Here is a 25,379-nt window from a genome sequence, read left to right on the forward strand (position 1 = left end):
TTCACTGGGGCTGAGCAACGGCAAAGAACGAGAAGGGAGGCTGCCGCGACTGGGTGGGATTAGCACTGCTGAGCGGCTGGATCCCACTTCCACGATGAACTTCCTACACTACATCGCCACATCTCCGCAGCATGCCTCTTAACAGAGTTACTTTGGAACCGAAAATTGCTAGGACAGATAGAGCAGCTTGTAGGATTATGCCTGGACCCGCGGCAGACCGTATTTCTCAGACTATATTCCTGCTATTTTAAGACCAGGTCTGCTCCCTGGTTAAAGAGGACTTTTGAAAAAGATAATTGATGGTGGAAGAATAAACAGATATGCCGTAACAGTGGTGAATGCTTATTTTGTTTAATTGCACGAAACAATGGAGTAAGAGTAAGAAATCTGTTTAACGTGGTTTTTTTACATGACACTCAAAAGGGGATGCAGTGGGTAACTCTAATTCTCTTTCTCTATATGCTGATTTAATAGCCAACACATACAGATATGAAAGACTGTCATGCAGCTTTCTCTTAACACTTCCTGAGGTTTGATCAGTGATGCTACAGATTCAAAATATACAAACGTGCTTCTGAGCTTAAATAAAAACCTTGAAGAGCTGTAGAAATATGTGTCTTTTTAAGTACATAAGCAACAGGAAAGTTTTATGATAAAAATCACTGTAATGATAAACGCTTTTGCCTTCTATCCTAATCACTTGTCTTAAAATAAGAGATATCCTAATTAAAATAGTAGTTCTGGTTGAGGGGATGGGGACCAGGTAGATGGATAATAAGGTAAAACATAACCCCCAACCCAGCTTCACACACATCCTGACAGCAACAACAAATGCAAGATACTTAAACCCCCAATGTGTTATGGTAAGGAAGCAGAATGACACTGTGATGGGGTGGAAACCCACACCGCAGCTCCCAATGTCAATGGCAGAGGAGTGACTGCAGCCATAGCTCTGTGCTGACTCTTACGTGCCAGATTCTGGCACGGTCACAGGCACTCACTAGTTGACTCATCCAGAAATAAGCTATCCCACAGGGAGTCAATCAGTTCCTTTAACACATTGCTGAGAGAATGAGCATGCTACCTTGGTCCCCTGAACAACAGCCTCCCTACCTTCTGAAACTATTTTCTTCATTTACAGGCAGCAAAAAGGGTTATGCTGATCAAAACATTTCCATAAATAGGTACCAAGAATACTGAGAGGACAAGAACGCCTACACTATAACATATCTGACACTTGGAAGGAGAGAATGGCCATTGTCAATGGCAAATGTAAGCCAGAGATGAGAGCTTTGTCTTGTAAAATTATTCATGGAACGGTGCATTGTTGGTGGTATTTAACTGTCCTGTTCATGTTAGAGTGAAAGAAATAATGCAGCAAATAAAATGCCTCTATCTGGAGTGTTGTCCTGATATCTTTATTGCCTACAACTTACTCTGTGTGTGTGCGCAGTTCAGAAAGTTGACCACAGCTCTCCACTGACAGCCACACTATTGCTACTTTCATAAAATGCCATGGAGTTAAGCCAATTTTGCCTGTCTGTAAAACATACTTTAATCTCAAACTAAGTTCTCTGCTCTCTGACTGTTAAGACGAGAAGCCAGACTTTGTCTATAACAAGTTCTCAGAGAAATAAACCCTTGATACTCTTTTATGAATGATCATTTTGGTTCCAGACTTTTCTGTCCCCATCTCCATCCCAGGCTATGGCTTTCCTTGTTAGGCAGGGCAGCAAAGGAGATGAGGATGTGAAGAGTTAATTGAAGTGATTTGTTAATCATGAAGCCTGAACATTTGGCTTCTGTTACACATATGCAGATGTTAGGCTCCCTGAAGGGTATCAGTAACAAGGTTTATTAAGTAAGTTAAACAGAAATGTCTTCTGTTAGCCTTCACAGAGTGCCCAGGGCTTCTGCCTAGGTGTAATTCATGAGGTATGCCTCAGCTATCCCTAAGCAAAGGTTCTGTCAAAGCTGAAATACAGGAAAGAAAGAAGTCCAGGTATATGCTAGAGACGAGCTTCCAGAAACTTCCACAAAGAAATGAGACATAGATTTGGAAGAATATCAGGGTCTGATGGGGGGGGGTAGCGTTAGAAACGCAGTAATGTAGGTTCATGGATTTGGTGTGACTAGCTGGTACAAAGATGTAAAGCCAAGGCAGCTGAACAGAAGACTCCAGGAAAGACGAAAGAGCAGCCGTCAAGTCCTGCTCTTGCTGAACACCTGCAAAGTCCCGCCATGGTGTATTACAAAGATTAGGGGAATCACTGCCACCCTGGCGATGGTGGAGCCTGGGAGTACTGCCATGTACACATGAATTCATGCAGGACAAGTGCACATGGGCAGTGCTACTGGCTTTGTCTGACTTGCAATTTACTGGTATAGATGAGGTTGTGGGGTTTTTACTGCAAGACTAATGACACTGAACACCAAGGCTTGACTTGCAATCAACAGATTGATTGAAGATTGGAAGGGAGCTCTGGAGGTCATCCGGCCCAATCCTCTTCTCAAAGCAGATTCAACTGTTAACTTAGACCAACTTCAAGGTTGCTTCGGCTCAGGTCTGTGACCCAACGGGGAGTTGTGATGGATAACAGCAGAAAGGATCCATCAGCACTGGCAAATATCCAGAAAGAGAAACTGGGAGCAACGCTCAGGAGTCCAGATCTGAGCAGACTCTTGTCACATCACCAGAAAGGACTGTATCTGCTGTAGGGAGTCACAACACGCCAGCATGCAGGGGAATGAAGCAAACAAAAGCTATAGACAAACCTTGCTCTCCAGACTACAGATCAAGTCCTCAGAGACAATAGCTCACGGATTTAAATGATGCTGAGGAGGTAAATCAACAAGTTGCCTACAGTAATACATATAAAGCGTGGCTCAAGTGACTTGGCCAAGACAGGAGGCTGTATGGTGCATGGGGTTAGGGAAGAGAGAAGAATAGTAGTAAATCTATTACAAAAATGGAATTTTTCTTCTTTTATTTTTCTTGAGGGGAAAGACTTCAGAAATAAATAGGAAATGATTCAGGATGTACATTTATCTCACTGGTGAGCAGAATACATAAACACTGAAGACTAGCGTTAAGCAGCATGAGAAATGGAGAAAGTCAATAACGAAACAAAACATGACCAAGCTAACGAACAATGAAGGGCCTTTACAGGAGGGAGAATGTGTCCTGCTTATTGATTTTGAAACTGCAGGTAGTGGTTGGAGGCTGGGAAGAAGTGGACAGTGGAAATGTCAGATATGAATTTGTGATGTGGGAAATCGGTTAGAATAATAATGTTGCTATGCACTTACTAAGATGCTCAGCTGTAAGCACTATACAGCTGCAATTTCATAAACTTCACTGCATTTTAGTAAGGCATTGGCGTCACCATTTTTTGAGTGAATTCACTGAAGCAGCAGAAAGCAAATGTGATTTAATTTTGGGTTCACATGTTGAATCGATCTAAAGAAATTTCCTCAAGTGCTGCGTAACCATCTACCCATTATAAACTATGTCCTCTGCTGATGTCTCAGATTAGGCAGCCAAATCTCTAGTATAGAGTAGAATAGAATAGAATAGAATAGAATAGAATAGAATAGAATAGAATAGAATAGAATAGAATAGAATAGAATAGAATAGAATAGAATAGCATAGAATAGAATAGAATAGAATAGAATAGAATAGACTGTTCCAGTTGGAAGGGACCTACAGCGATCATCTAGTCCAACTGCCTGACCAATTCAGGGCTGCCAAAAAGTTAAAGCGTGTTTTTAAGGGCCTTGTCCAAATGCCTCTGAAACACTGACAGGCTTGGGGCATCGACCACCTCTCTAGGAAGCCTGTTCCAGTGTTTGACCACCCTCTCAGTAAAGAAATGCTTCCTAATGTCAAGTCTGAACCTCCCCTGGTGCAGCTGTGAACCGTTCCCATGCATGCTGGTGCTGGATCCCCAGAAGAAGAGCTCAGTACCTCCCTCTCCATGTCCCCTCCTCAGGAAGCTGCAGAGAGCAACGAGGTCCCCCCTCAGACTTCTTTTCTCCAAACCAGACAATTAGCCGCTCCTCAGAGGACATGCCTTCTGGCTCCTTCACCAGCTTTGGTGTCCTCCTCTTGACACATTCAAGGACTGTCACATCCTTTTTAAATGATGAGGCCCAGAACTGCACACAGGACACCAGATGAGGCTGAACCAATGCTGAGTACCGTGGGATAATCACCTCTTTTGACCAGATGGTTATGCTGTGTTTGATGCACCCCAGGATGCGGGTTGCCCTTGTGGCTACCAGGGCACACTGCTGGCTCCTATTGAGTCTTCTGCCAGCCAGCACGCCCAGATCCCTTTCTGCAGGGCTGCTCTCCAGCCAGTCCTCTCCCCATTTATACTTGTGCCCAGCATTACTCCGTCCTTGGTGCAGAATCCGGCATTCCATCCCATTAATCATAGTCTAAAGCCCCAATAGTGGCCAGAGAGAAGCAGCATTGCAATGACTGCAAATTGAGAACGTTCCTATTTATGCAGGCTCCGAACACTCAAACCCTTCCTTCCTTTACACAAATTTCTTCACATGAAGAAGCCTGATGCACACTTGGCAGCAGATACATTATAGAAAACAAATGCTGTGAAACTGGAGGCCAAACACAAGCCACAGTTACATGCTTGTAAGCGTCTGTGGTTTGTTTTTTTTTTAAGCACAGAGAAGAGGTTGTTGGAGTCACCTGTGCCTCAGCAGGTGACCTTACCAGCCAGCTGGCATTGTCACAGGGAGTGCCTTCAAAACTTCGGTTCATGTTGGCAGGCTTCAAGCCGCTGAGGCCAGCCAGGGGAGCAGTGAGAAGTTTTCTTTCACAGCTCTGCAAGAGGCAACCAAAAACTCTGGGCGCACCTGGGGGAGGTCAGCTTGCAAGCAACGGGTGTCAGCAGGCGGAGGAGCTGGTGGCGTGGGTGGGGAGCTGGCTTTATACTCACCGACCTGCAAGAAGCAAACAAAAGCCTCGGGAAATCCCAGCAGTTTCTGTAGCTCCAGCGATTGCAAGCAGCCGCTGGTGAGGCTCAGCAACTTTTGGTGACCCACCTGGGCTGGCACAAGCAAACGCGGTCAAGCTGTGGAGCACAGGAGTAGGAGTAAAGTTGAACTCTGAAATCTCTCCCCCAAGACGCCTGACGGAGGCAGATGCGGCACTGCCAGAGACGTGTGAGTCATAGCAACCTCCGAAAGGGAAAAGGTGAGCTGAAGGGAGGATAGCGTGTTTATACCTTCGGATCAGAGGCATGTTGGGATTAGTCTCTGCTCTAGTGCTCTGTTAAAGGAGCTCCTTTTATTGGAGCACTTGGAAAGTCCTCTGTAGTCAATACTGTCTCCAGCGTGATCTTGCTGTCTTTATTACTTGCCCATGTCAAGACAGTGCTATCTCCATCCCCAAAGTTAAGAGAAGATAATTGTGCACTGTATTTTTAAAAGCAGGTCCCATCTCCACATCCATTGGATATCTCTGAAAGCCTCAGACAGCGTTCTGTAGCCTAAAAACTGTAGGCTATGTATAAAATAATTATTTCACTACTGCCGTGCAGGCAGCATAATGGATATTATATCTAACACTGCAGAAGCTCAATCTCTTCACATGAAGAAAGACAGAAAACTAGGTAATATCCAGCTTTCCAGAAGGAGAAAGAAATGTATTTTTTGCCCACATGAAAAGTGTTCAGCACAGTTACATACAAATGGTTAGGACGATTTGTCAATGTGGAAATGCAACATTGTACTCTCACTAGATTTACTAAAGATGTTCCTACATACAGGCGGCATAGAAAATAAAAATAAATGCATCTATATACTCTCTGGGAACAAATAATTGTTTCTTTTCTAACAAGAACGCATGAAGAAAAAGAAGAGAAATAAATGCTTTTTTAACCTTTGCAGAAGAGCCATTTCATTGTAATTTCCCATCTGTTGCAAGGTGGTGTGCTCGTTCACTAGCAACAAAAGCATACACACGCTTCTTGAAAAAAATCCAGTCGTCAGACCTGTTGTTTCTCTCCTAACAGGTAAGTTCCGGGTTTGAATCAACTTTGGAAGAAGTGCACTCTTGAAAGATCATCACAGGGATGCTGATCACAGGCTGGTGATGAGCTTATAGAAAGCTTATAGATCATGCTAGGTTTTAAAAAGTTCTGTTTGACATTGTTAATTTGCTGCGTTTCCATTGCTGTGTTTCTCTCTTCTGCACATTCACCAAAGAAGGCTGCATTTGCCCAATTGTTTTAATTTGAAAATGGTTCTGCTAGTACATGTTAAATGCTCGCAAACTGTGTGTTTCTGGAGATTGTTCTGTGTCCATGCCACGTCCTTCTGGCTTCCAAGTTTTCCTTAGTTCCTGCTTAGTGTCTTAATGTTTTACTGTGTTTGCCGTCATGACGCAGATGACAACTGAGGTTGTCAGGATAGTTCAGAATACCAAACCAAACAAACATTTCAAAAGTATTTTAGTTAATTATTCCCCCCTCCATTCCATTTTCTGTTGAATACAGGACTTTCCTTGGCCTTATGAAACATCTTTGACAGACACAGAAGTTGCCCGTGTGTCCTTTCCTGCGGTGCTCACCTGTGGGTGCAGCTGTGTGCTGGTGTTCTGACAGCTGGACCAGGAGCAGGCGGGTTGTGGTCTCCTCCGTGCTCTGAAGGTCGGTCAATGAAAGCTTCGCCAGACGCACCTTCTTCTTCTGACTGCCCCAGAAGTTCTGTTAAGATGAATCAAGACATGGTATTAGGCTTACTTAATGTAAAAGTACCGACCAAGTTGCCAATTGTTTGCCTTAGATGTCAACAAGGACATGGGTGTCCTCTCTTGTAATGGATCAAATTGAATGGAAAACCGTATGCTTACACAGCTTTCACTCTTGACTTTTCGCCTTGAAAAGAAGGCCAAGTAGCTAATGACCAATAACAATAACACATCCAAGAGTTTTTGGAAGGGAGTGAGTGAGTGTGTGTTGGCTTTAGCTAGCGAGGAGGAAATGTCTTCTCTAAATTGTCAACTACAGAAGGCCTAGCTGGCTGCCAAAGGCTGCTGCGTGGGAGTATTTCAGTGGTGCAGTATGGATCAAAGTCTTATAAATTGGACTGTTCCCCCACAAGAGTATGTATAACTCCTTCCTCTAAAAATAAAGACTTTCCTTAGCTTTGTTCCAAAATATTTTCGTTCACAATCAAGACCTGAAGTCTTCAAGTAGGTGAAGGAGGAGCCTCCAATTCCCAAGTTCTACTCTGAGCCCTTTGGGGCAGGAAATTGTTTGAAAATACCCAAACCACTTAAAAATATAGAGGAGGAATTGCATATTCTAGGTGTGAGACTTAAAATAAATAAATAAAAAATGTAATCAAACCCCAGGCTAGCAGAGTTTGGATTAAGGAAAAAAATCCTGTTACAGATAAAGACTTTAAAAGATTTTTCTCAAAATCGTAAGACCCTTTTGCGTTTTTATTTTTTTAATCCTGTTTTTCTCCCCTTGTTCTCTGCCTTCCCGGATCCTGTATAAGCTAATCTGTACGATACCCATGGCAACACCATGGGCAGTGCGAAGAATATAATGCTCTTGCGAGTACGCTGCTAGTTTACATTTTGGCCAGAGACCCAGAATGCTTAGGAGGGCAAATCTACTTGTAAGCGTTGCTGAATCTCCGAGTCCTAAAAAGCTAATGCCGTAAGATTGCTGCGGACTATTTCTACTCTTCGTGCTACCTAAATATTATTAGCATCTGCGGTGCGAGAGAGGGTGAAGTGTGGCAACCGATTTGGCTTTCTTAGGCAACTGATACTCTCTGCCTGTGCTGCCGTTTCCCACATGTGGAGAATCGTTAAAAACAACCAACTTGGTCAGGGGCAACACGCCTCCAAGCATGCACGCCACAGTGCAATAAATAAAGGAGATAAACTGGCCCTGGTGCAATTTATCCTCTACTTTGAATAAAAAATCCAAAGAAAAAAAAAGAGGGAAGAAAAAAGGGTGTATGAGCAATGTTCTATGTCTAGAAAACTCAAATCAAGGACAAGTAAAGTAGGTTCCTTTGGAGGTCTCTCCTTGGAGCCTGTTGCAGAGCAAGCAGCCAAGAGAAGGTAGGGAGCAATATGGAGAACTTACAAAGGTGCAGGAGAAACTGCTTTTGATATGCACAAAGGACTCTGGGAAAGGGCTTAAACAAAATTCCTGTTGATGTGTGCGCAGGCAAAATCCACGACAGCTCTCGTGGGACAAACTTTGATAGCCTCTGCCTGGGGACACAGCTCTCACTACCACGCTTCTACCTGTGAACTGCATCTCTGGTCCTGAAGAGCCTCCCTCTTCACTTGGCCTTAGCTTTTAAGGAGCAAACTGTTAAAGCTGTTAGTTTTCTAAATGTCAAAGCTAAGACGTACAGTGTGAGTCAAGCTGATGTAATTAATCTTTTTTATCTTTTTTTTTTCTTTTTTCACCTACTCAATAATGTTTAAGGCCTCCGTAACTTATCCCCTTAAAGTTACAGTCTTTCACCAATATACGATGTCCATGGTTTCTCCTTAGACATCACTTCTGAGGCTGGCCCAGCCCCAAGGAGCAGTGGCATTTCAAACCCTGAGAGATACCGAGAGAAGAGAAAGGAAAAGAAATAGGATTGGCTCCGCTTTGTCTTAATCTCTTTCCATCATACTACTAATGTGCATTTTCTCATACCTGCTTGGAACCAGATCTGAATAAATCACAGCCCTCTCACGTCGATCACTTCAGTGTAACTCACACACGTGCTCTGGGTGGGACCCAGCAGTTTTGTAATGTGGAGTGGGCTACAATTTGGATGTATCCAGTCCTCGTGTGGCATATTTCTAATATATGAATGCCATGAGCAATTATAGCCATGGCCACTGACTTTGAGGTTTTGTGCTGTCGATGCAGCACAGTTACACCTCATACTGGATCCATAGGAACCTCATGGAAAACAGAGCAGTCTGTCATATGCAAGCACGCTTCTAGCCAAAACTGGGGGATGAGGAGGGTTCTTACCCACGGATGTGCAAATAGATTTCTTTGCACTTTCATATCTAAATTAAATATCTGAAACTGACCTCAAGTTACGAGGTTTGAGCCTATTCTAGTCTGGGTATACAGCTGGAGTGTTGCAGTAGAACGTTAGATAGGATCAGATGCCAGGAGTGGTTCAAAGCCACAAAACCATCTGATATGAGCTCTAGAGTAAAGAAATAAACATTTTTGTTGTGGGACATTGGACTGCGTTCCCGGTGAGAAGTGCTACAGCAGGAAAAACAAATGCACAAGCAACACTGTTTAAACAACACAGCCCTTCCCAAACCAGAGGCAACATACCCCATATTTAATTAAAAAGGGAAGGATTTTGGCAACAATGCCATAGAGCCGGGAGAGGGTGGTGGTCCTCATATCTAGATGGGAGCTCAGGCTAGGCTTTGGTACTTGATAAAGACTTGACTTTGTCCTAGCATCGGAGGTATCACAAGGTGCACCTAAGATTTTGTATCCAGGTAATCAGGGATCTTCCTTTGGCTTATTGCACAAGAAACTCTTGCAGGTTTTAATTCTAACCTAGTATTTGCTTACCATGTTAGGATCTGAGGATTTGAATCTGAATTTGAATTTTCAAAACTTGAGGGTTGGTATTGTGTCTAATGTTGTTTCATCATTAATCAGATGCAAAAATATGAATTATATTGTGCTAAAAATCTTTATCTACAAAATCCCATTTGTCATGATCAATATTAGGATAATGTACACACGCATACGCTCAAGGGTACATTCTGCCTTTCCAAAATTTGCTGATAGCTGCTATTGTTACACCTAGCACCCACCTGAAATAGCCGATTATGTTTCTTCACAAGTCCACTAAAAGTTTTCCTACACTTTAATGAGCAGGATGCTCTCTGAACACTGTACGCAGCTGATGAGATCTCATGCCTTCCCTGCTCATATATATGTCATTATTTAACCGTATCTATTATCTTTCGGATTTGTGTCTGCAAATCTGAAGCTGTTTCCACTCTCCAGTATCCTCCACTGGACTTTCAGGGATAAAAATGCATTATAAAACATGCAATCCCATGGTAAAATGAAAATCTTCTTTTAATATTGTTTGCAAAATTGACAGCTCAACTTAACAGAAGCCATTAAATTATTTACAAAGTAGCAGCTGCTCTTGTAAAAATATAGCCCTTTTTTTGGCATGAAAAATAAACTAGTTGATAAGTGAGAGATAAGCCATTCGACTTCTTCTTTGTGTGCCCGGCATGGTATGCAGAGCCAATTCTGTACAATCTGATGTTTACAGAGCAATCGTAATGTACGACCTCCTTAGGCAACAGGGACACAAGAAGCCTTTAAAACGCTGAAGCAAGCATTTAATCAGAACTCTTCATGCTGATCTTTGAAAAATTCAATAAGTTCAAAAAATGTAACTCCTTCTAAAGATAAAATATCAGGTTTTTGCTTCAGGAGTTGCAAATATATCCCAATGAACTCCCAGTGAACCATAAAGACTTCAGACGTACTGCTCTTTTTTTTAAAAAAGAAGTAAATAGTAGAGTTTTTCTGAGAGAAACAAATCAAGGTTCTGAAGAAATGCAAATGGTTAAGCAAAGGGAGTGCTGAAAAACAATATAGTTTAGTAATTATCCAAACAATTACACTTTTTTTTACGCATTTAAACAAATTACGTTTTTTTACCTGAATAGCTATTTCCATGCGAATAAGTTCGTATCTCCTTGTATTTTGCACTAACTTCTTTTTTTATTATTATTTATTTTGACTTATTGAAATCAAGCTCTCATGCTTTTGTGAGGTGGTTTTGGGGTTTTTTTTAAACTGCTGCAGGAGGTGTGATATTGAGCATCTCACGCATAAGTTGCTCCACCTTAACTCCATCCGAGGTTTTCTCCAACTACATGAAGGTATTTCTAAAGCCAGTGGCTAAAGTTCTTCTGGTATGTAAATTAGTGGGAACTTCCATTGCTGACTTGAGTGTGGTCAGCTCTTTTTTTCTGGCTACAATTTTTTTCCTGAAAATGCCTTTCTAAATGAACAGATTCTAATAAAATTGTTTACTTTCAACAAATTCCTGCAGGGAAACCACACAGATTTGTTCGTGTGTGTGGAAAAATATAACTCTACGCTCTGCTTCTTTTGGTCTAGTTTTCCATGGCATCTTATTTTTAGATTATTTTTGTGTTGTTTTGTTAATTCCCAGTGTTGACATGTTTTCATTTGACAAATATAAATTGTTGAAATATTGCTTTTATAGTACTGGAGAACAGCTGTTAGTGCTGAGAGAGCAGGAAAAGGTACATTAAATCAGAATATCTCCCATTTGTGTTGTAATTTAACAATTTGATACCTGAGAAGATAAGGTACTTCAATCACTCCTAAGTAGAAGGAACCCTTAATGGTAGGATAACATGTCATTATTTCACTTGTTGGCTATTAGGCATATTAGTAGCAGCAAAACTGTTTCAGTGGGTGTGCCAGGAAATTTAAGAATTAAAATAAAAGTTTTGTGATAAAACTAAATAAGTAGTTAGCATTTATAAACACCTCTTTTTTTTTTCCAGCATAGACAGTTATGTTTCACTTCTCAGTCTTCTGCCGCTTGCAGCGAAACCTGACTTAAAACTTTCTGCAAATAGAAATGCCAAGTCTTTGCTAGCTCCAGCTGAGATTTTAATCTCTACTCCTCATTTGCTCTGCTAGAATCATACACAAAAATTAAGTTAACCACTATATAGGCTGAATAGTTCCTTTTAGATCTCCCTGCAGCCTAAGTAATCAGGTTACTTAGGAACTGCCCTAGCAGTTCTTTAATTTCTTAAAAAATTAAAATTCTTTGATTTTTTTTTTTAAAAGGCGTGTCTTACAGGGTGATCCAGATGTGGTAGTAACAAACCGTGAAGGGTCGCCAGCTGAGAGAGACCGAATAACCAAGGATTTGCTTCAGTTCCAGGCCCTTTCACTTCAAAGGCTTGACTAGTGTCCCAGCAATAGAGATCCTGCATCTCTAGATTTTATCAGGTTTCCCAAACCACGTGAAGTTTGCCTCGTAATCTTGGCAGCGGGCAAGCGGCTCTCCTCTCGGCTGCCAATGCGTGCTAACAGGCTGGAGTGCCAAGACACAAGATGAGCAACCTAAGGCTGCTCTTGCTCAGTAATTACAGCAGGTATAGGAGGGAGGACATTCCTGGTGACTAGGCATTCTCTTTGTTTGGTAAGTGGTACTTTAGACCAGGTCTTTTTGTTTTTTTCTTTTTAAGTGACTATCTAGAAATACCTGTTCCAAAGTAAAGCTGGGCAAAAGCTTTGCTAGCACAGATGCTCCCATTGTTTGGGGTGAAGGCTGCAGCAGAGGAAAATGCGGGTGCATGCTCCAGAGCATCCCAGTGAGAAGCATTCAGGGAAGACATGATTATTCCTAAGTGATGCTTTAGAGACTCCACAGAGACAAAAGCGCCTCCGGCATTGCAAGCCCCAACCCACAACGGGCAAAGCAGGCGCTGCCGAACTTGCGTGTTCCTTCAGCTGCTCTTCGTGACGCCCGTGTACGGGGCACACCCTCCGCTTGGCACTTCCAGCCCAAGGACCCAGCGTCTCTGCCCCCGGCTTCTGCCCTCCAGGCATCCAGAGCAGGGAGATGTGCCGGCCAGACCGGAGGCAGGTAGGCTCAAGGGAGAAGAAAACCATTTCAGGGGGTTAATTGAAAGAGAAATACATCTGCAAACCCAAAGATGCAGAATGGAAGCCTGCAAATAAATGCTGCCAGCTGGAAGCTGGCCAAACTGATAAAGCAGAAAAGAAATTGAGGGTTAAATGTTTTGGATGCTGACGGCTTGGAGTTCAAAGAGGAGCTCAAGAAAACTCCCAGCCACCAAGTCCATACAAAGTGGCTCTAGGCAAATGAAAGCCTTCTGCAGGACCACTTCATGCCAAACAAAGTTTCCGAAAGGGAATGGTTCGGATGGATGGTTAAGGGATATCTTTTAGCAGCTGGGAGCTCTTGTGCAAGGGAAGATGATGCCCATGGGTGAGCTACAGCTGAGGGGCAGAAGGAGATGCTTTCCACAGGGAAATGGATGAGAAGTGCATCTGCCCACATTGGGTTGGAAGAACAACGCGTAGCTGTGGATGTATTTTCTTTGCTTGTTAGAATGAGGCAGAAAGGAGCTGCTCCTCCAGGCCAGGAGCTGAGGGAAACCAGGGCAAGGCTGGAGGTCACTCTGCCTTCCCTGGAGCATCAGCTCCTGTCCACGTCAGGAGAGGGTTACTGTACCTGAAGGCAACCCAGTTTTCACCAGGTATATAAGGACTGAGGGATTGCAACTAGAAACTCCTGCCTAAATCCCAGGGACAAAACAATAGAAGGATATTTCTGGTTTGGGTCTGTCTGCATGGGCTACTGTTTTCTACACAGTGGATTAGGGGTAGGAAAACCCTATTTTCCACTGGACTGGTATTCAAAACAGAGGATGGGACGACTGATGATGTGTCTCTCTGACACAACACCCTCCCTGCCAGGCCCTTCTGGTGTTTTTTGTAACAAGGACCCTGCATTTCTATCACTGACCCTCCTCTGGAGGCTGTTCAACAAGACCACCTTGGGTCTTCAGACAGTCTTTTTTTTAATCAGCTGTGGTCAGAGTCCTTTATAAATGAGGTTTGCATCGTTACCCTGCGCTGCAGAGGGGTACGAGAGTGGCATGAGGACAGCAGAGCACGGCTGCGTCACACTAAGGCTCTCGGTGCAGAAATTACATTTACAGGTGGGAAAGTCTCAGTTGCAGCATCAAAACCTTTTGAGCAGGTGCATAACTATGCCATAGCGCTGGAGCAAAGCTAGAGTTCAAGAGTTAGCTAATTGTATCTCCCTCAAAAAGGAATTGCCTCAGACCAGTTAATTTGTCAAGATAACGAATTGCAGCAATTCTCCTCATTTGGAGCTGGGCCACTAACACTGATCTGAACTGTATTTAAACTCTTGATGACAGAGACTGAAAGAGATATTGCAATACTGGAGGTACAGGTTCCTAAAGCAAAACTGCATGTACAGCTGGAGCTGAGAGGCAGCAAGGGCATGCGAGTACACATCCTGCATATCCCTTAGATATGAAGAAATTCCCCGGGGCACTGACTCTGGTGCCTGGGCAGGCAGAGTTCATCTTGAATCTTTGGGAGTGATTGAGGTCCAAAAAGGATAACACAGTGCCCATCAAGTCTCATTTCTGCAATATGAGATAACACGAGCAGAGCTTTTAAAAACCCCACTAAAAAAAAAAAAAAAAAAAAAAAAAAAAAGAGAAACAAACCCCAAAAGTCCTGATTTGAAGTTACTGCCATGGTTTTCAGGTAACTACATGGAAAACCTCTCTGTGGGTCTGATGCTGTGATTGCCATGGCACCATATTCTCCCAAGCCCCAGGTCACTACTGCATTTTTCTTTTCTTTTCTGTGCAGCAGTAGACATGAGCAAGTTTGGAGGAGAGGACAAGCAGAAGAAAGCTTCAGTAAAAATGCAGGCTTAGCCCAGTGACTGTCCTCTCTTTCTGCTGAAAGTGAAGTAGATGGCATCAGGTAAAATGAAATGCTTTATGTTCTTGTGCCGGACTTCCTCTCCTGGCTGCCAGGAGTTCCTTCCCCCACAACAGAAACATGGGACCAGAACAAACCCTGTACATTGAATTGACTCAGGGGAACTGAAAAGAATCGGGGATGAGCAATACCGTCTCTGAAGGAAAATCTAGACGTGCTTAAGTTGAGGAGTGGGACCAACTTTGACTGGGCTTCACTGGGGTGCTCCTCTAAAGAATCCAGGACAAAGCCTCTGCTGCTACTGTCGTCTCCTACATGTGGTGTGGGACACATTGAAGTCTCTTCCATTTGTGCTCCAGCAGTGCTTTTTGACATTAGAAAAAAACAGGAATGTTTTCAGAAATTCTTTCATGCTGTTAGGTTATGCAGAAATAATGTCAGGTGAAGACAGAGAAGCGCGCAAGACCTTGGACAAAGACAACCTGACTCTCGCCTGGCATCGGCACACCCTTTCCAGGAAAAGGATGGACTGAAAACAAAATTGGTTGTTGATGACTGTGCGACGCTGTTGGTGCCTTAAAAAGCATCAACATGAGAAATTAGCCAGACAGGTCACTTCAGAATATACCTGCTGAATGGTCTACTTAGGAATGAAATTGCTTTCTTTCTCATGTTATTCAGAATAATCATTATGAACCCGTAAGTCCACTTAATTTAGAAAAGCAAAGTGGCTTTTATTTTGGAATAAGTGCATCCACAGGCAGAGTTCTTTCAAAACAGCTAATCTGGTCATTGCCACACGTAAACAAGCCCTTATAAATTGATGGGGACGGTAAAGAACTCGTGAAGGTATGGCCCAGGACTTCTTACTCAATTTGCAAGCACTTACTTAGACCTGTCTTCCTCAGGGCTAATATGGTGATCAACAGAACTTACAGAGAGCCAGGCTGAATTTAAACAACATAGTTACATGTTTGAAAAAGAAATGAGCTTTTGAAAACCATCTCTTCCTGTTGTCCCCTCAAGTTCCAAGTCTATCTTGCGTGAGTTGATCCTTGCTTTTAAGTAGCACAGTCAAGTGGTAATCTAGAATTTCGTAGATCTCAGGAGTGTTGATGGCCCACGGCGTTGGGTCCATGGCTGGAAGGAGCTGGGGATGAAGTGCGTGCAGCCTCCTCTAGAACAAGCGAGTGATTGATAAGGGGTAAGTTTACGTTGCTTGCAGCTTGGTGTTGGCTGTAGTAAAAATGTCTTGCTGTGCACAGATTGCAAAGAGAGGCTTAAATGTTAAGTCAGAAAGTTACAGAAAGCACAGATCTTTGCAGGATGGGTTATGTTATCTTGTGCAATATGTGGGGTGCTTATCTGGTTTTCTTCCCAAGACTTTTCTGCTGCTGGAGTGCTCCTGGGAAAGCAAGGGCCATCTCAGACTGGGAATCTGGGCTGAGGTTGCTCTGACTGTGTTTGTGGTGGCTTAGTGCATGTGTCCACACAGCGTGGCGGCAGCAAAAGCTATGTGGGAGATGCAGAGTGACCTAGATCAGCACCCCGAATTCCTGCAGCTGTGCTAGTTGCTCCGTCCTGTGCAAGTGTGATGTGAACCAAATACCAGTCACGTTAGAGACTGACCTTGTTTTCTTGGAGAAACCTGTGTAAAAATGGATATAACAACACTCTTGACACTTACCTCACAGGATGTTGTGAAGCTTAATTAAATGTGCGCAAAAGCATTTTGAGATCCTTAGATGAAAGATGGTTTTATAAATGCAAATTATAATAATTATGGCTAGTAACCACCATCAACTACTGAAACAATTAATTCAGGTTGCCACAGGCCATCACAACAACGTGTGCAAAGAGGCATCAGCCATTTAATGACATATACGTTGCGTGAGAACTCAAAGCCTTAAAAAATGCTGTAAACAAAGAGGAAAAAACTAAGACACTCAGGGCTTGCCTCTGCTGGGTGCAGTTGGTGGAAGTTTCCTCTACCCCTTCCATCCCCCTCGTGTTTGCATTGCGACTTGTCCACAAGGAGAAGAGCCCACCTTAAAGATTGCATCAGTGGGATCATTGTAAGTCCCTGTGATTTTTATATTTAACATTGCAAGGAAATGGAAAATGACTGCAAATAGCTTGTCTGACAAAAAGCGGGAAATGCATAAATATACCTCTGTTTTTTTGTTAATTCTCCCTCTCAGCCCCCAGCATCACAGAATAGACTTTGGCAACAGGGTATTATCCAGCTGACTTTCCAAGGGTGAAAACAAAAGCCAAGCAATCAAGATGTGTCTGGCCAAATACTTAAAGGCCCAGTGCACACATTTAGCTGACTGAAATCTGAACCATTTTGCTCAGCCTTTCTTGTTGCTTCAAAACTGATTTGGGCTTAAATAGCTAAAACCTACAGGTGCTTAAATGCTCTCCCTTGTCAGCAGAACAGCCTCATCAGACATGGTCTGAGGATGCGGTCAGACTGGAAGAGATAGCCAAAGACCCCACAGGTGAATCCCAAAGAGCAGGCTAGCCCACCTGTGCCCCTCAGGCTTATTGCACTGCTCGCCTTTAAAGACGAAAATTCAGAAAAGTAGTAGTTACTAAGCATCCAACTTACCAAAGCAATTAGGCTAAATGCACTGCAGCTAGAAATTTAAGCAATGCACTGAATTTAATTTGAGAATTCATGGTCATAAGACTGAAACCTTTAACATTTAACCTAGCAGCAAATTAAATCAGCTTTCTGATCAAGTGAAAAATTCTATGCTATTGAAGTTTGAAAGTGTGAAGCACACACTTATTAAAAGGAGGGTTTTTTCTTTTTCTTTTAATGAAGAAAAACTTGGGACCAGTTAGTTGCCTAATCCAAATAATGGAAAAAATGGCAATACTGTCTGTAAACGAAGCCGAAATTACAAAGCAGTGTATTGCTTTCTGGCCTCTGCCAAACTAACGCTCATAATCAGTGGCTTTCACAGAACGAAAAATGTTACTCCTGCTGGAAGGGTGCGTAGACTCAACTTACTCCGATAACAACGAGCTTAATACCTGCAGAGTTTAACAGGAGTTAGCTTTCCATGTACCAAAATTGAAAATGCTTATGTATTTTTTCAGTCCTTTTAAAAATACTGACTTTCTATAATATCTTTTGTGCTTTAAGAATTAGGATATTATGTTGGAAATTTCTTGGATAAGTTTTCATAAAACGAGGGCCAAGTTTTTATGGGGTCTGGGGTGTGTGTATCTGCATAAAAAATTAGCAACACCGGTGCAATGTATAGAAAACGTGCTACGCAGTAGGCATCAACATGTTATTTTAAAGCTACAAAGTCTAAAACTTTATTGTGATGTGCATATATGCAAGCTGTGTGTGTGCATACACATATATATACACAAGCAATATCCATCCTGTTGCTAAGCTCTCTTAATGACACTTACACAGTGCTCTGCTCAATGTCTTTTGGCAAAATCCTACAATACGAGATAAAACTTGGATGCATTTTCTAAATGCACCTCAAGGCACTAGGACATAAAAGAAGTTGTGGTATTAGAGCACGTCTTGTTTTAACCATCTCCGGAGCGCCCTGACTGACACTTTACAATTTACAAGAAAGGTGTGGCTAATAAAGCCACTGAAGCAGATATAAGGGCAGGTCGTCCCCCATCGGCATTTACTGCCCGTCACTCACCCGCGCCGGCGCTTTGCTGCACGGACTTGCTGATAACCACCAGCGCATTTTGTGGTCCGGGTGCCCAAAGACCTTAAAAGCCGATGTGACCCTATCGGCAGCTGAAAACCCCCACTGATGGGTTGACACTTTCCTTCTCACCCCTTACCATTAGAAGAGACGAATTTAGAGGAAAAACGTAAAGGGGTCACACTATGCTTCACAGAAATGCAACCTTGTAGAAACAGCGGGTTTTTCATTCCCAGGCTGTTCCTTACACTCCCTGGGAAGATCTTCATCTGACTGGTATCCCTCAATTACAGTGTGGCATGAATCAGAGTGGTTTGTTGGTTGTTTTTTTTTTTTTTTAAAACCTCACAGAGGTAGTTTACACTATACGCTGCCTTCTGTAAACACAAATACTTTCTCCTTGCCTTTTTAAATAAACTCTGTCAGCGGCTGCGGCTGCCGCTTGGGAAGCTCAGAGCCCCAGAGGGAGCTGTGGGAAGCTCCTGGCGTTGCTTGTGCTTCTGAAGGTAACCAGGAGGAAAGTCCATGGGAAGCAATGCAAAGAGCTGACGCTAGATGCCAGGGGAAAAAAAAATCACCATGGCTCCTGCTGGAGCCCCCTCTCTGCCCCATTTCATTCCCTTTCTTGCTCCTCTTCTCATTGAAGTGGACAACAGGAGTTTGGAGATAAGATTCTCTCTCAGACAGATGCTCACCTTTTCAGAAAAAACATTATTTTTTTTTTAAGAGAAGGTAATTAACCTAGACTGCATTCTCTCATATCTGTTGAATACAGCATTGCCTGTCAGCCACTCCTTTCATCACTTAAAGTGCATTTTGTATCCATAGAAAGCAATCAATGTTCAACAGGGAAAGTTTGCCCTCACGAAGCATCTTTCCACAATCCTGCATTGCCGCAGCAATCTTTTTCTTTCCTTATGTGCCACCACCAGCCCTTCTCACACTGACATGCATCACCCAGAGATGTTTACTGTCTACCTGGTTATTACTGGCTCCTTGTAGTCCTTCCTTACAGCCTGACTCTGCTCCCTCTGCCTCTTCTCTGACTTTGGGTGGAAACTCTTCCTTGCACTTCACGCTTTGTGGGACGTTTTTGTATTGGTTTAGGACTCAGGCCTTTGTAGGGAGAAGGGATCAGTTGGAGGGAAAATGTCTGATCTGTAAAGAGCGGCTTGAAGCAATGCTCTTTCTGCTAGAACAGTGCTCAGTTTAAAGCTGGCATTTTCATCTGCTCCCTTTGTACCACAAACAAGAAGAAGAACCTGGTCTGAAACCACATGTAAAAATATGGATCTCTTCGATTTACATTTCTGAAGTCAAAACAGATGTATAGGAGAGCAGGAACCTTCAAGCCCCCACCAGAACCAATATAAAGAAACGTTTAATCACTGCTATTTAAGATCATAGAATCATAGAATCATTTAGGTTGGAAAAGACCCTTGGGGGTGCAAGGAAACTAATGTATAGGACACAGCTTTCTAGGCAAGCTGAGCAGCATAAAGAGTGGAAGAACACCAGCGTGGCAACTCTTACTATGAAAACACTCACGGATTACTTCACCATCTTGTGTTAGCAGGTTGCGGGAGACATTTAATCGGGCATCTTTTCTATTCCTAATGCCTATAATTATCTACTATAAAGACAAGGTCAAATTGGCACATGAGATTTTTCTTCCCCCATCCCCAAATTGAAGGGGGCAAGGCTACCAAATCTTGGAAGTCCTTGCCCTCTTAAAGAGAACTGCAGCTATCCGACTTGGGGAACTGTAGCAGAGATGGTACCTGAGGATCCTCACCTTGGCTAGGATTCCTCTGGGCTGAGCAGGGCACCCTCAGGAATAACCACTCCAGTGTCATCCATTCACTAGAAAACTGCAAGTAGCTAAAAGAAAAGCCAGTGTGCTCTGATGCTCATCACAGCAGCACGATGCTACTCAAGATTTAATCTATCGATATAAACCGCCCCCCCAAAAACACATCACATTTAAGTGATGCTCACAATCTCTTCCATCTCTAAGGAGAAAAGAGGAAGGTAAAGCTGAATCCAAGTGATCTTCTTGCTCAACAGATTCCCCGATCCTGGTGAAAGACAAGCTGATTCAGCCATTATGTTGACCTGATCTAAATCTGATTAATGTTAATGGTGGAAACATTTCCAGTTCCAAACTTAAGGCAAAAAACCACTATCCTACAAGCAGTTGAGGTATTCCCAATACTAGAGGCAATTGGAGAATATTTTTAAAATTAATTTTCTTCTGAAAATACTTTTTTTCCCCAAACTGATTTTTATTTTAAAACTGTACTAACTTTCAGAACTCCCATGTAACCAAAAACTGTTCGCTAGTTTTGCCATTTCATTTTGGGAAATGCCTGAAACTTTGTTTAAAAACATTTGCAAACTCCTTAATACATGTCATGTTTTTACTATTTCTTCATCATGCATACCACTGATACACCAAAATAAGGTAGTATTTCAGACACAAAAAGTTGCTTTAAAACTAGCTTTTAAGTTTTTATATCCTTTTCTTCTGAATGAGTGGAACTCTTAATTGTTTTTCTAATACAGTATTTTAACCTACTTGTGCAGGACCCATCTATAAGCATCACTATTGGCAGGCGCCAACTTACATGAGCAATTTAACATTTGCACATGGGCAAAGTAGTTTACCTCCTGCAGACTGCAAAGTACTGTTTCTTTTGCCCTAAAATAGGGTGTCAGATCAGTGTGCGCAGAAGCTTTTGTCCTGGTTTTGCAAATATTACACTTCTTTGACAACACCAGCACCAGGAACCCGAGACAAACTGAATGAAATGCAAACAGACTTATCTGTTAGTAAATAACTTCAATTAGGCGATGGAAAAACCTGAAATAAAATCTCTCTTGCTTTCTTCAACCTTCTCCTTCCTCTCAGTTGCACATTGTCTTTTCCCTGAGTCGAAAATGAGAAGTTTAGGATGGGGTGGCATCCCTGCAGGCCCCAGAATAGCCATGGTTGCTGTCACACTGACACCTAATGGCAGATACGAACTAGAGTATTACGGCTGATTTCCCAGGGGTGTGTTTTTCCCCTATGTTGTAAAAATTCCTTCATATTATAGAAAATAAGTGATCTTAGAAAACGGTTAACCTCTGGGAGGGCAGTGCTGGAAAGGCGACAGTGGCGGAGGGCGCAGCACTGAATTAGCTCAACAAGAGTGAAGGGCTGTGGCACGGGGCTCGGATGATGCTGCCCAAAGGATGGGCAGCCGGTCACAGAGACCTCATGCCATCCCCAAAGGAAGACAAATGCACTGAAGGCTAAAATGGGCTGGCCAAAGTCATCCAGTAGGTTGGTGATGGCTGGAAAGGTCTAATTTCATCCAGTCCCTGCCTTGCTGTGTTGTTTCTGCTCCCAAGTGGGCAGCAAAGCTCTCAAACACACAAAGGAATAGGCTGGGACAGTGTAGTTGATTATAACACAGGAAAATATGTTATTGACTAAAGCTCATGCTCCCTTCAGGACTTTTTGAGGAAATCATGATTTTTTTTCTGGAAAGTTTTACTGTTAAAATTCTGTTTATTACGATGATGGAGTGCTGTGGTCCTAATTCTCCCTTTACATCCCTAAGAGGCAAGAGCAGCACAGTTGGCAGGACAATCTGGGCTTACGCTGCAGCAGACCACGCCCACGCAGGCTCCATATCCGCGGCTGAGAGCTAAACATCTTGCCGTTTGGTGGCTAAAAGCCTAAGGTAAGCACTTTGTGGCTGTTTTTCTCTGGCCACAATGCATCCTATGTAGTAAAATAAATAATTAATTGCAGCCAAAATCTTTCATCTGGTTAATAAAAGTTTGTATTATTTAGGCAGAGGTGTGGTGAAATTTAGCAATGGGCTTCAGGTGATGATTCAGGAGAAGGGTTTTTGGGATTGGGTCCCAAATCCTTCCTTTCATGGGTTACGTGGCGCAGTCCGAGGGTGAGCTCTTCTAAGGCTCCTGATGGTTCATGAGCACCAACGCTTCCAGGTATGTAAGAGCAAGTCCTGGGGTTATTCTGCAAGATGTCTGGGGTGGCCCCAGAATCTAGTCATCACTTGATGTCTTTTTGGATATCTCCAGAGGGGATTTTCAGCAGTAAGAACATTAGCAAAGGAAATGACTAAATTTAGCAGAGGTACATGAGTAACCATAGCATGATGTGGCAGGTGGGTTACATCAAGGAAAAAATATAAGCCAGCAGTTGTTACCAAACAGTGTTATATTTCTGAAAAGACTAGAAGTCACACATAGGTTTTTAATGTAATTCTACAGGAAAGAATATTGTCTTCCTCATTCCTTTCCAGTGAAAATTTTGAAACTATCAGTTAAGCGGTTAATCCATGGGATCTAATTTATGTGAGAACTATATCCTGACTTTTTCCTGATCTTGTGGTATGCAAGGACTTCAAAGCTGTGCTCAGAGCCATCACTGGTGAAGGACAGCAAGAAAATCCTTGTAACTCCTGCCACCAGTTCCTTAGGAGAAGTCAGGCTGAGCTCCGAGCACCATCCAGACAGGGCTGGTGGAGTCAGGCACGGTAAGCCTGCGTGCTGACATCAAACACAGCCTTGCAAACACATTTGAAAGGGATCGCTTTAAATATGGGCAAAAGGTGGTCGTGGGGGGGCGGGTTGGAAGCTGTGCCTGGAGGAGAAGCAGGGACACAGGTGCTGGGGGGCCCCAGCTCCCGGGGAAGGCGGGTGTTACAGCCAGGCTGGGAGGGCAGGAGGCAGAAATCAAGCTCTTGCATCTTTGGTTATCATAAAGATGAAAAGGTGGGACACCGTCAGTGTAGCTGCAGTAACTAATTATAATGATCACCATACATGCATATAAGCTATTATTAATGATATCTTTTCATCATATTGTAATATTTTGCCATTTCATAATATCAACATTGCAGAGATAACCAACGCTGCCTCACAAACTGTTTTTAAGACTGAATTTTATGGTTTGAAATCTAGCACAGCTCAGGACTTTTGGTACCTTGAATGCTGTGAAAACTATTATTGAAGGGCAGATATTATTCATGCATGAATCACAGAATCACAGAATGGTTTGGGTTTGAAGGGACCTTAAAGATTCTCTAGTTCCAACACCCTGCCATGGGCAGGGACACCTCCCACCAGACAAGGTTGCTCAAAGCCCCATCCAACCTGAGCTCAAGACTTGCACAGGAGTTTTGTGGCACTGAGACTTAAAGGAAAAAGAAGTCTTGGTGCAGACTAACCAACAGGAGTATTTAGGGGAAAGATTTTTCAAATAGATGAAATGAAATACAGAGTGTATGCCAAAGGAAGAAAAAGTCATTAATTCTGGATGTACTTACTGCCTTGTATTAGGCACTGTTGATCAGTTTTTCACAAACACTTTTTCTTAAACAGCCCATTTCTTTTCTTCTTCTGGACCAGTTGGGCACTTTAGAAAGTGCAAGACTGACAACAGCGATGGGTGCAAAGCTTACTCTTGGGCCCCTTGCAGCTTTCACCAGCGATATCCTATTAGAATGTCACCAGCCCTGAGATGGGATTTTAACAGGGGACTTGGTGTTGTTAGGCTGAAAGCATTCAACAAGAACTAACATCAGGTCATCAAACACCTTCGCCTTTGTTGCGGGATTTTTTCAGGGGTGAACTGTCAAGCAGTCTCTTGTGCAGCACTCTTTGGAAGAAAACAGCCTCAACCTCTGATTTTGCCATGGGCAATTCTATGGCATCCTCACTTAAAGGCCCGTGGTGTGGCTGGGGAGTGTAGTGAAAGAGGAGGCAATAAATAAATAGTCCTTCAATGTTTTTATTTGTCTGTTTGATCAGAAACCAGATGTGCAAAGATTCTCAGATGGACAAGAGCTGGTCCTGCTGAGCACAGGAATCTACAGCCTCCTCCTGATGTTGACTGATATCTGATCACTTTGAAAACTCACCCTCATGGTGAATATTTGGTGCTAATTCTTTGCCATAATAAAAAGACTTAATGTTGAATTATTACAATTGAACATTAAATTGGCACCTCATGTCAGCCCACCATTATACCTCTTTTCAGTTCCTCTGCTGTCACGCCACTGATGTGATGAATTGCAGCCTGTCACATCACGTTACATTACGCAGAGCAAACAGGACAAAACACATACCAACTGCCACGCAAATATGTGTTTGCCAACTCTTTTGCAGCGCGTAGAAACGCAGCCGGCGAATTCCCTATCAGAAAACCAGAGGCTCAAGGATGGCTCGAGGGCGTGCGAGACAAACATGCCTCCGACACACTGTGAGTACACAGACACACAGCTCTCAGCCAGCGATGGCAATTATGAAAGCACCTCCTGCTGTGATTATTTCTTGTTCCTTCAGAAAAAAAAAAAAAAAAGCAGCAGTGGATTCTGTGGCTGCTGATGTCATGAAGCAAAATATAAATACGTAAAAATTAATCCAGCGCTTGCGTTCAGATTTGGAGCTATTTTTATGACTGGCCAGATTTTGGCTGTGTATGTGTAAACATAACACCCACTTATGTACACACACACGTGCATACAGCGAGATGTGTGAATATACATTATGTGGCTTTTAACTGCAGTCTTTTAGCCCACATGTGGGCCTTTTGAAGCTAATGGGAGATTTACCAGGGGCTTTTTCACAGAGCTGTAGGCAAGACTGGAATCCAGAACATATGAATATTATACTATAATGATACAGTGTAAATCATCTAGTTTGACCTACAGTGAATTAGAGGCCACTAAACTTCATCCAGGTATCCTACACCGAGCCAGAAAAACTTGTGTTTGACTAAGGCATAAATTGTATTTGGCTAAAACCTATTTCCCAGAAAGGTATTCATTTAGTCTCAGTGCAAAGACACTTTCCCTGCATCCATTTCTTTGATAGTTTGTTTCAACAGTTATTTTAACTATGTGTACTTTTTATTTAAATTTACTTCAGTCTACGCAGTCAGTGCTGAGAAGTCAAATTCCTAGCTATAATGTCAACGGATATTTGAATACTGACTTGCTGCTCTTCAATGCTGTGCCATGGGCAACGCTTCGAGATCTTTTATGCTGAACTATTCTTTATCATGTAACATGATCACCCAAGGAATATCTCTGTG

The 25,379-nt window shown here is 42.8% G+C and overlaps 1 protein-coding gene across 7 annotated transcripts in view; it reads right to left on the reverse strand.

Annotated features, from left to right (window-relative positions):
* The window catches only part of WDPCP (WD repeat containing planar cell polarity effector), a 156,115-nt gene that overhangs the window by 10,245 nt on the left and 120,491 nt on the right, over positions 1-25,379 (reverse strand). For 6 of the 7 annotated variants that reach the window (XR_010070219.1, XM_063328350.1, XM_063328347.1 and 3 more), the window contains one exon: positions 6,599-6,734. Coding sequence is in view for 6 of the 7 variants with exons in the window: in XM_063328350.1 (XP_063184420.1) it covers positions 6,599-6,734 (136 nt within the window). In the remaining variant the exon portion in view is untranslated. Of the gene's footprint in view, positions 1-3,755; positions 5,100-6,598; positions 6,735-25,379 lie in introns of those variants that run through there. The other variant, XM_063328349.1, reaches the window with a different exon arrangement.

The sequence above is a fragment of the Chroicocephalus ridibundus genome, chromosome 3 (assembly GCF_963924245.1).
Source record: "Chroicocephalus ridibundus chromosome 3, bChrRid1.1, whole genome shotgun sequence".
In the NCBI taxonomy this organism is placed as follows: domain Eukaryota; kingdom Metazoa; phylum Chordata; class Aves; order Charadriiformes; family Laridae; genus Chroicocephalus; species Chroicocephalus ridibundus.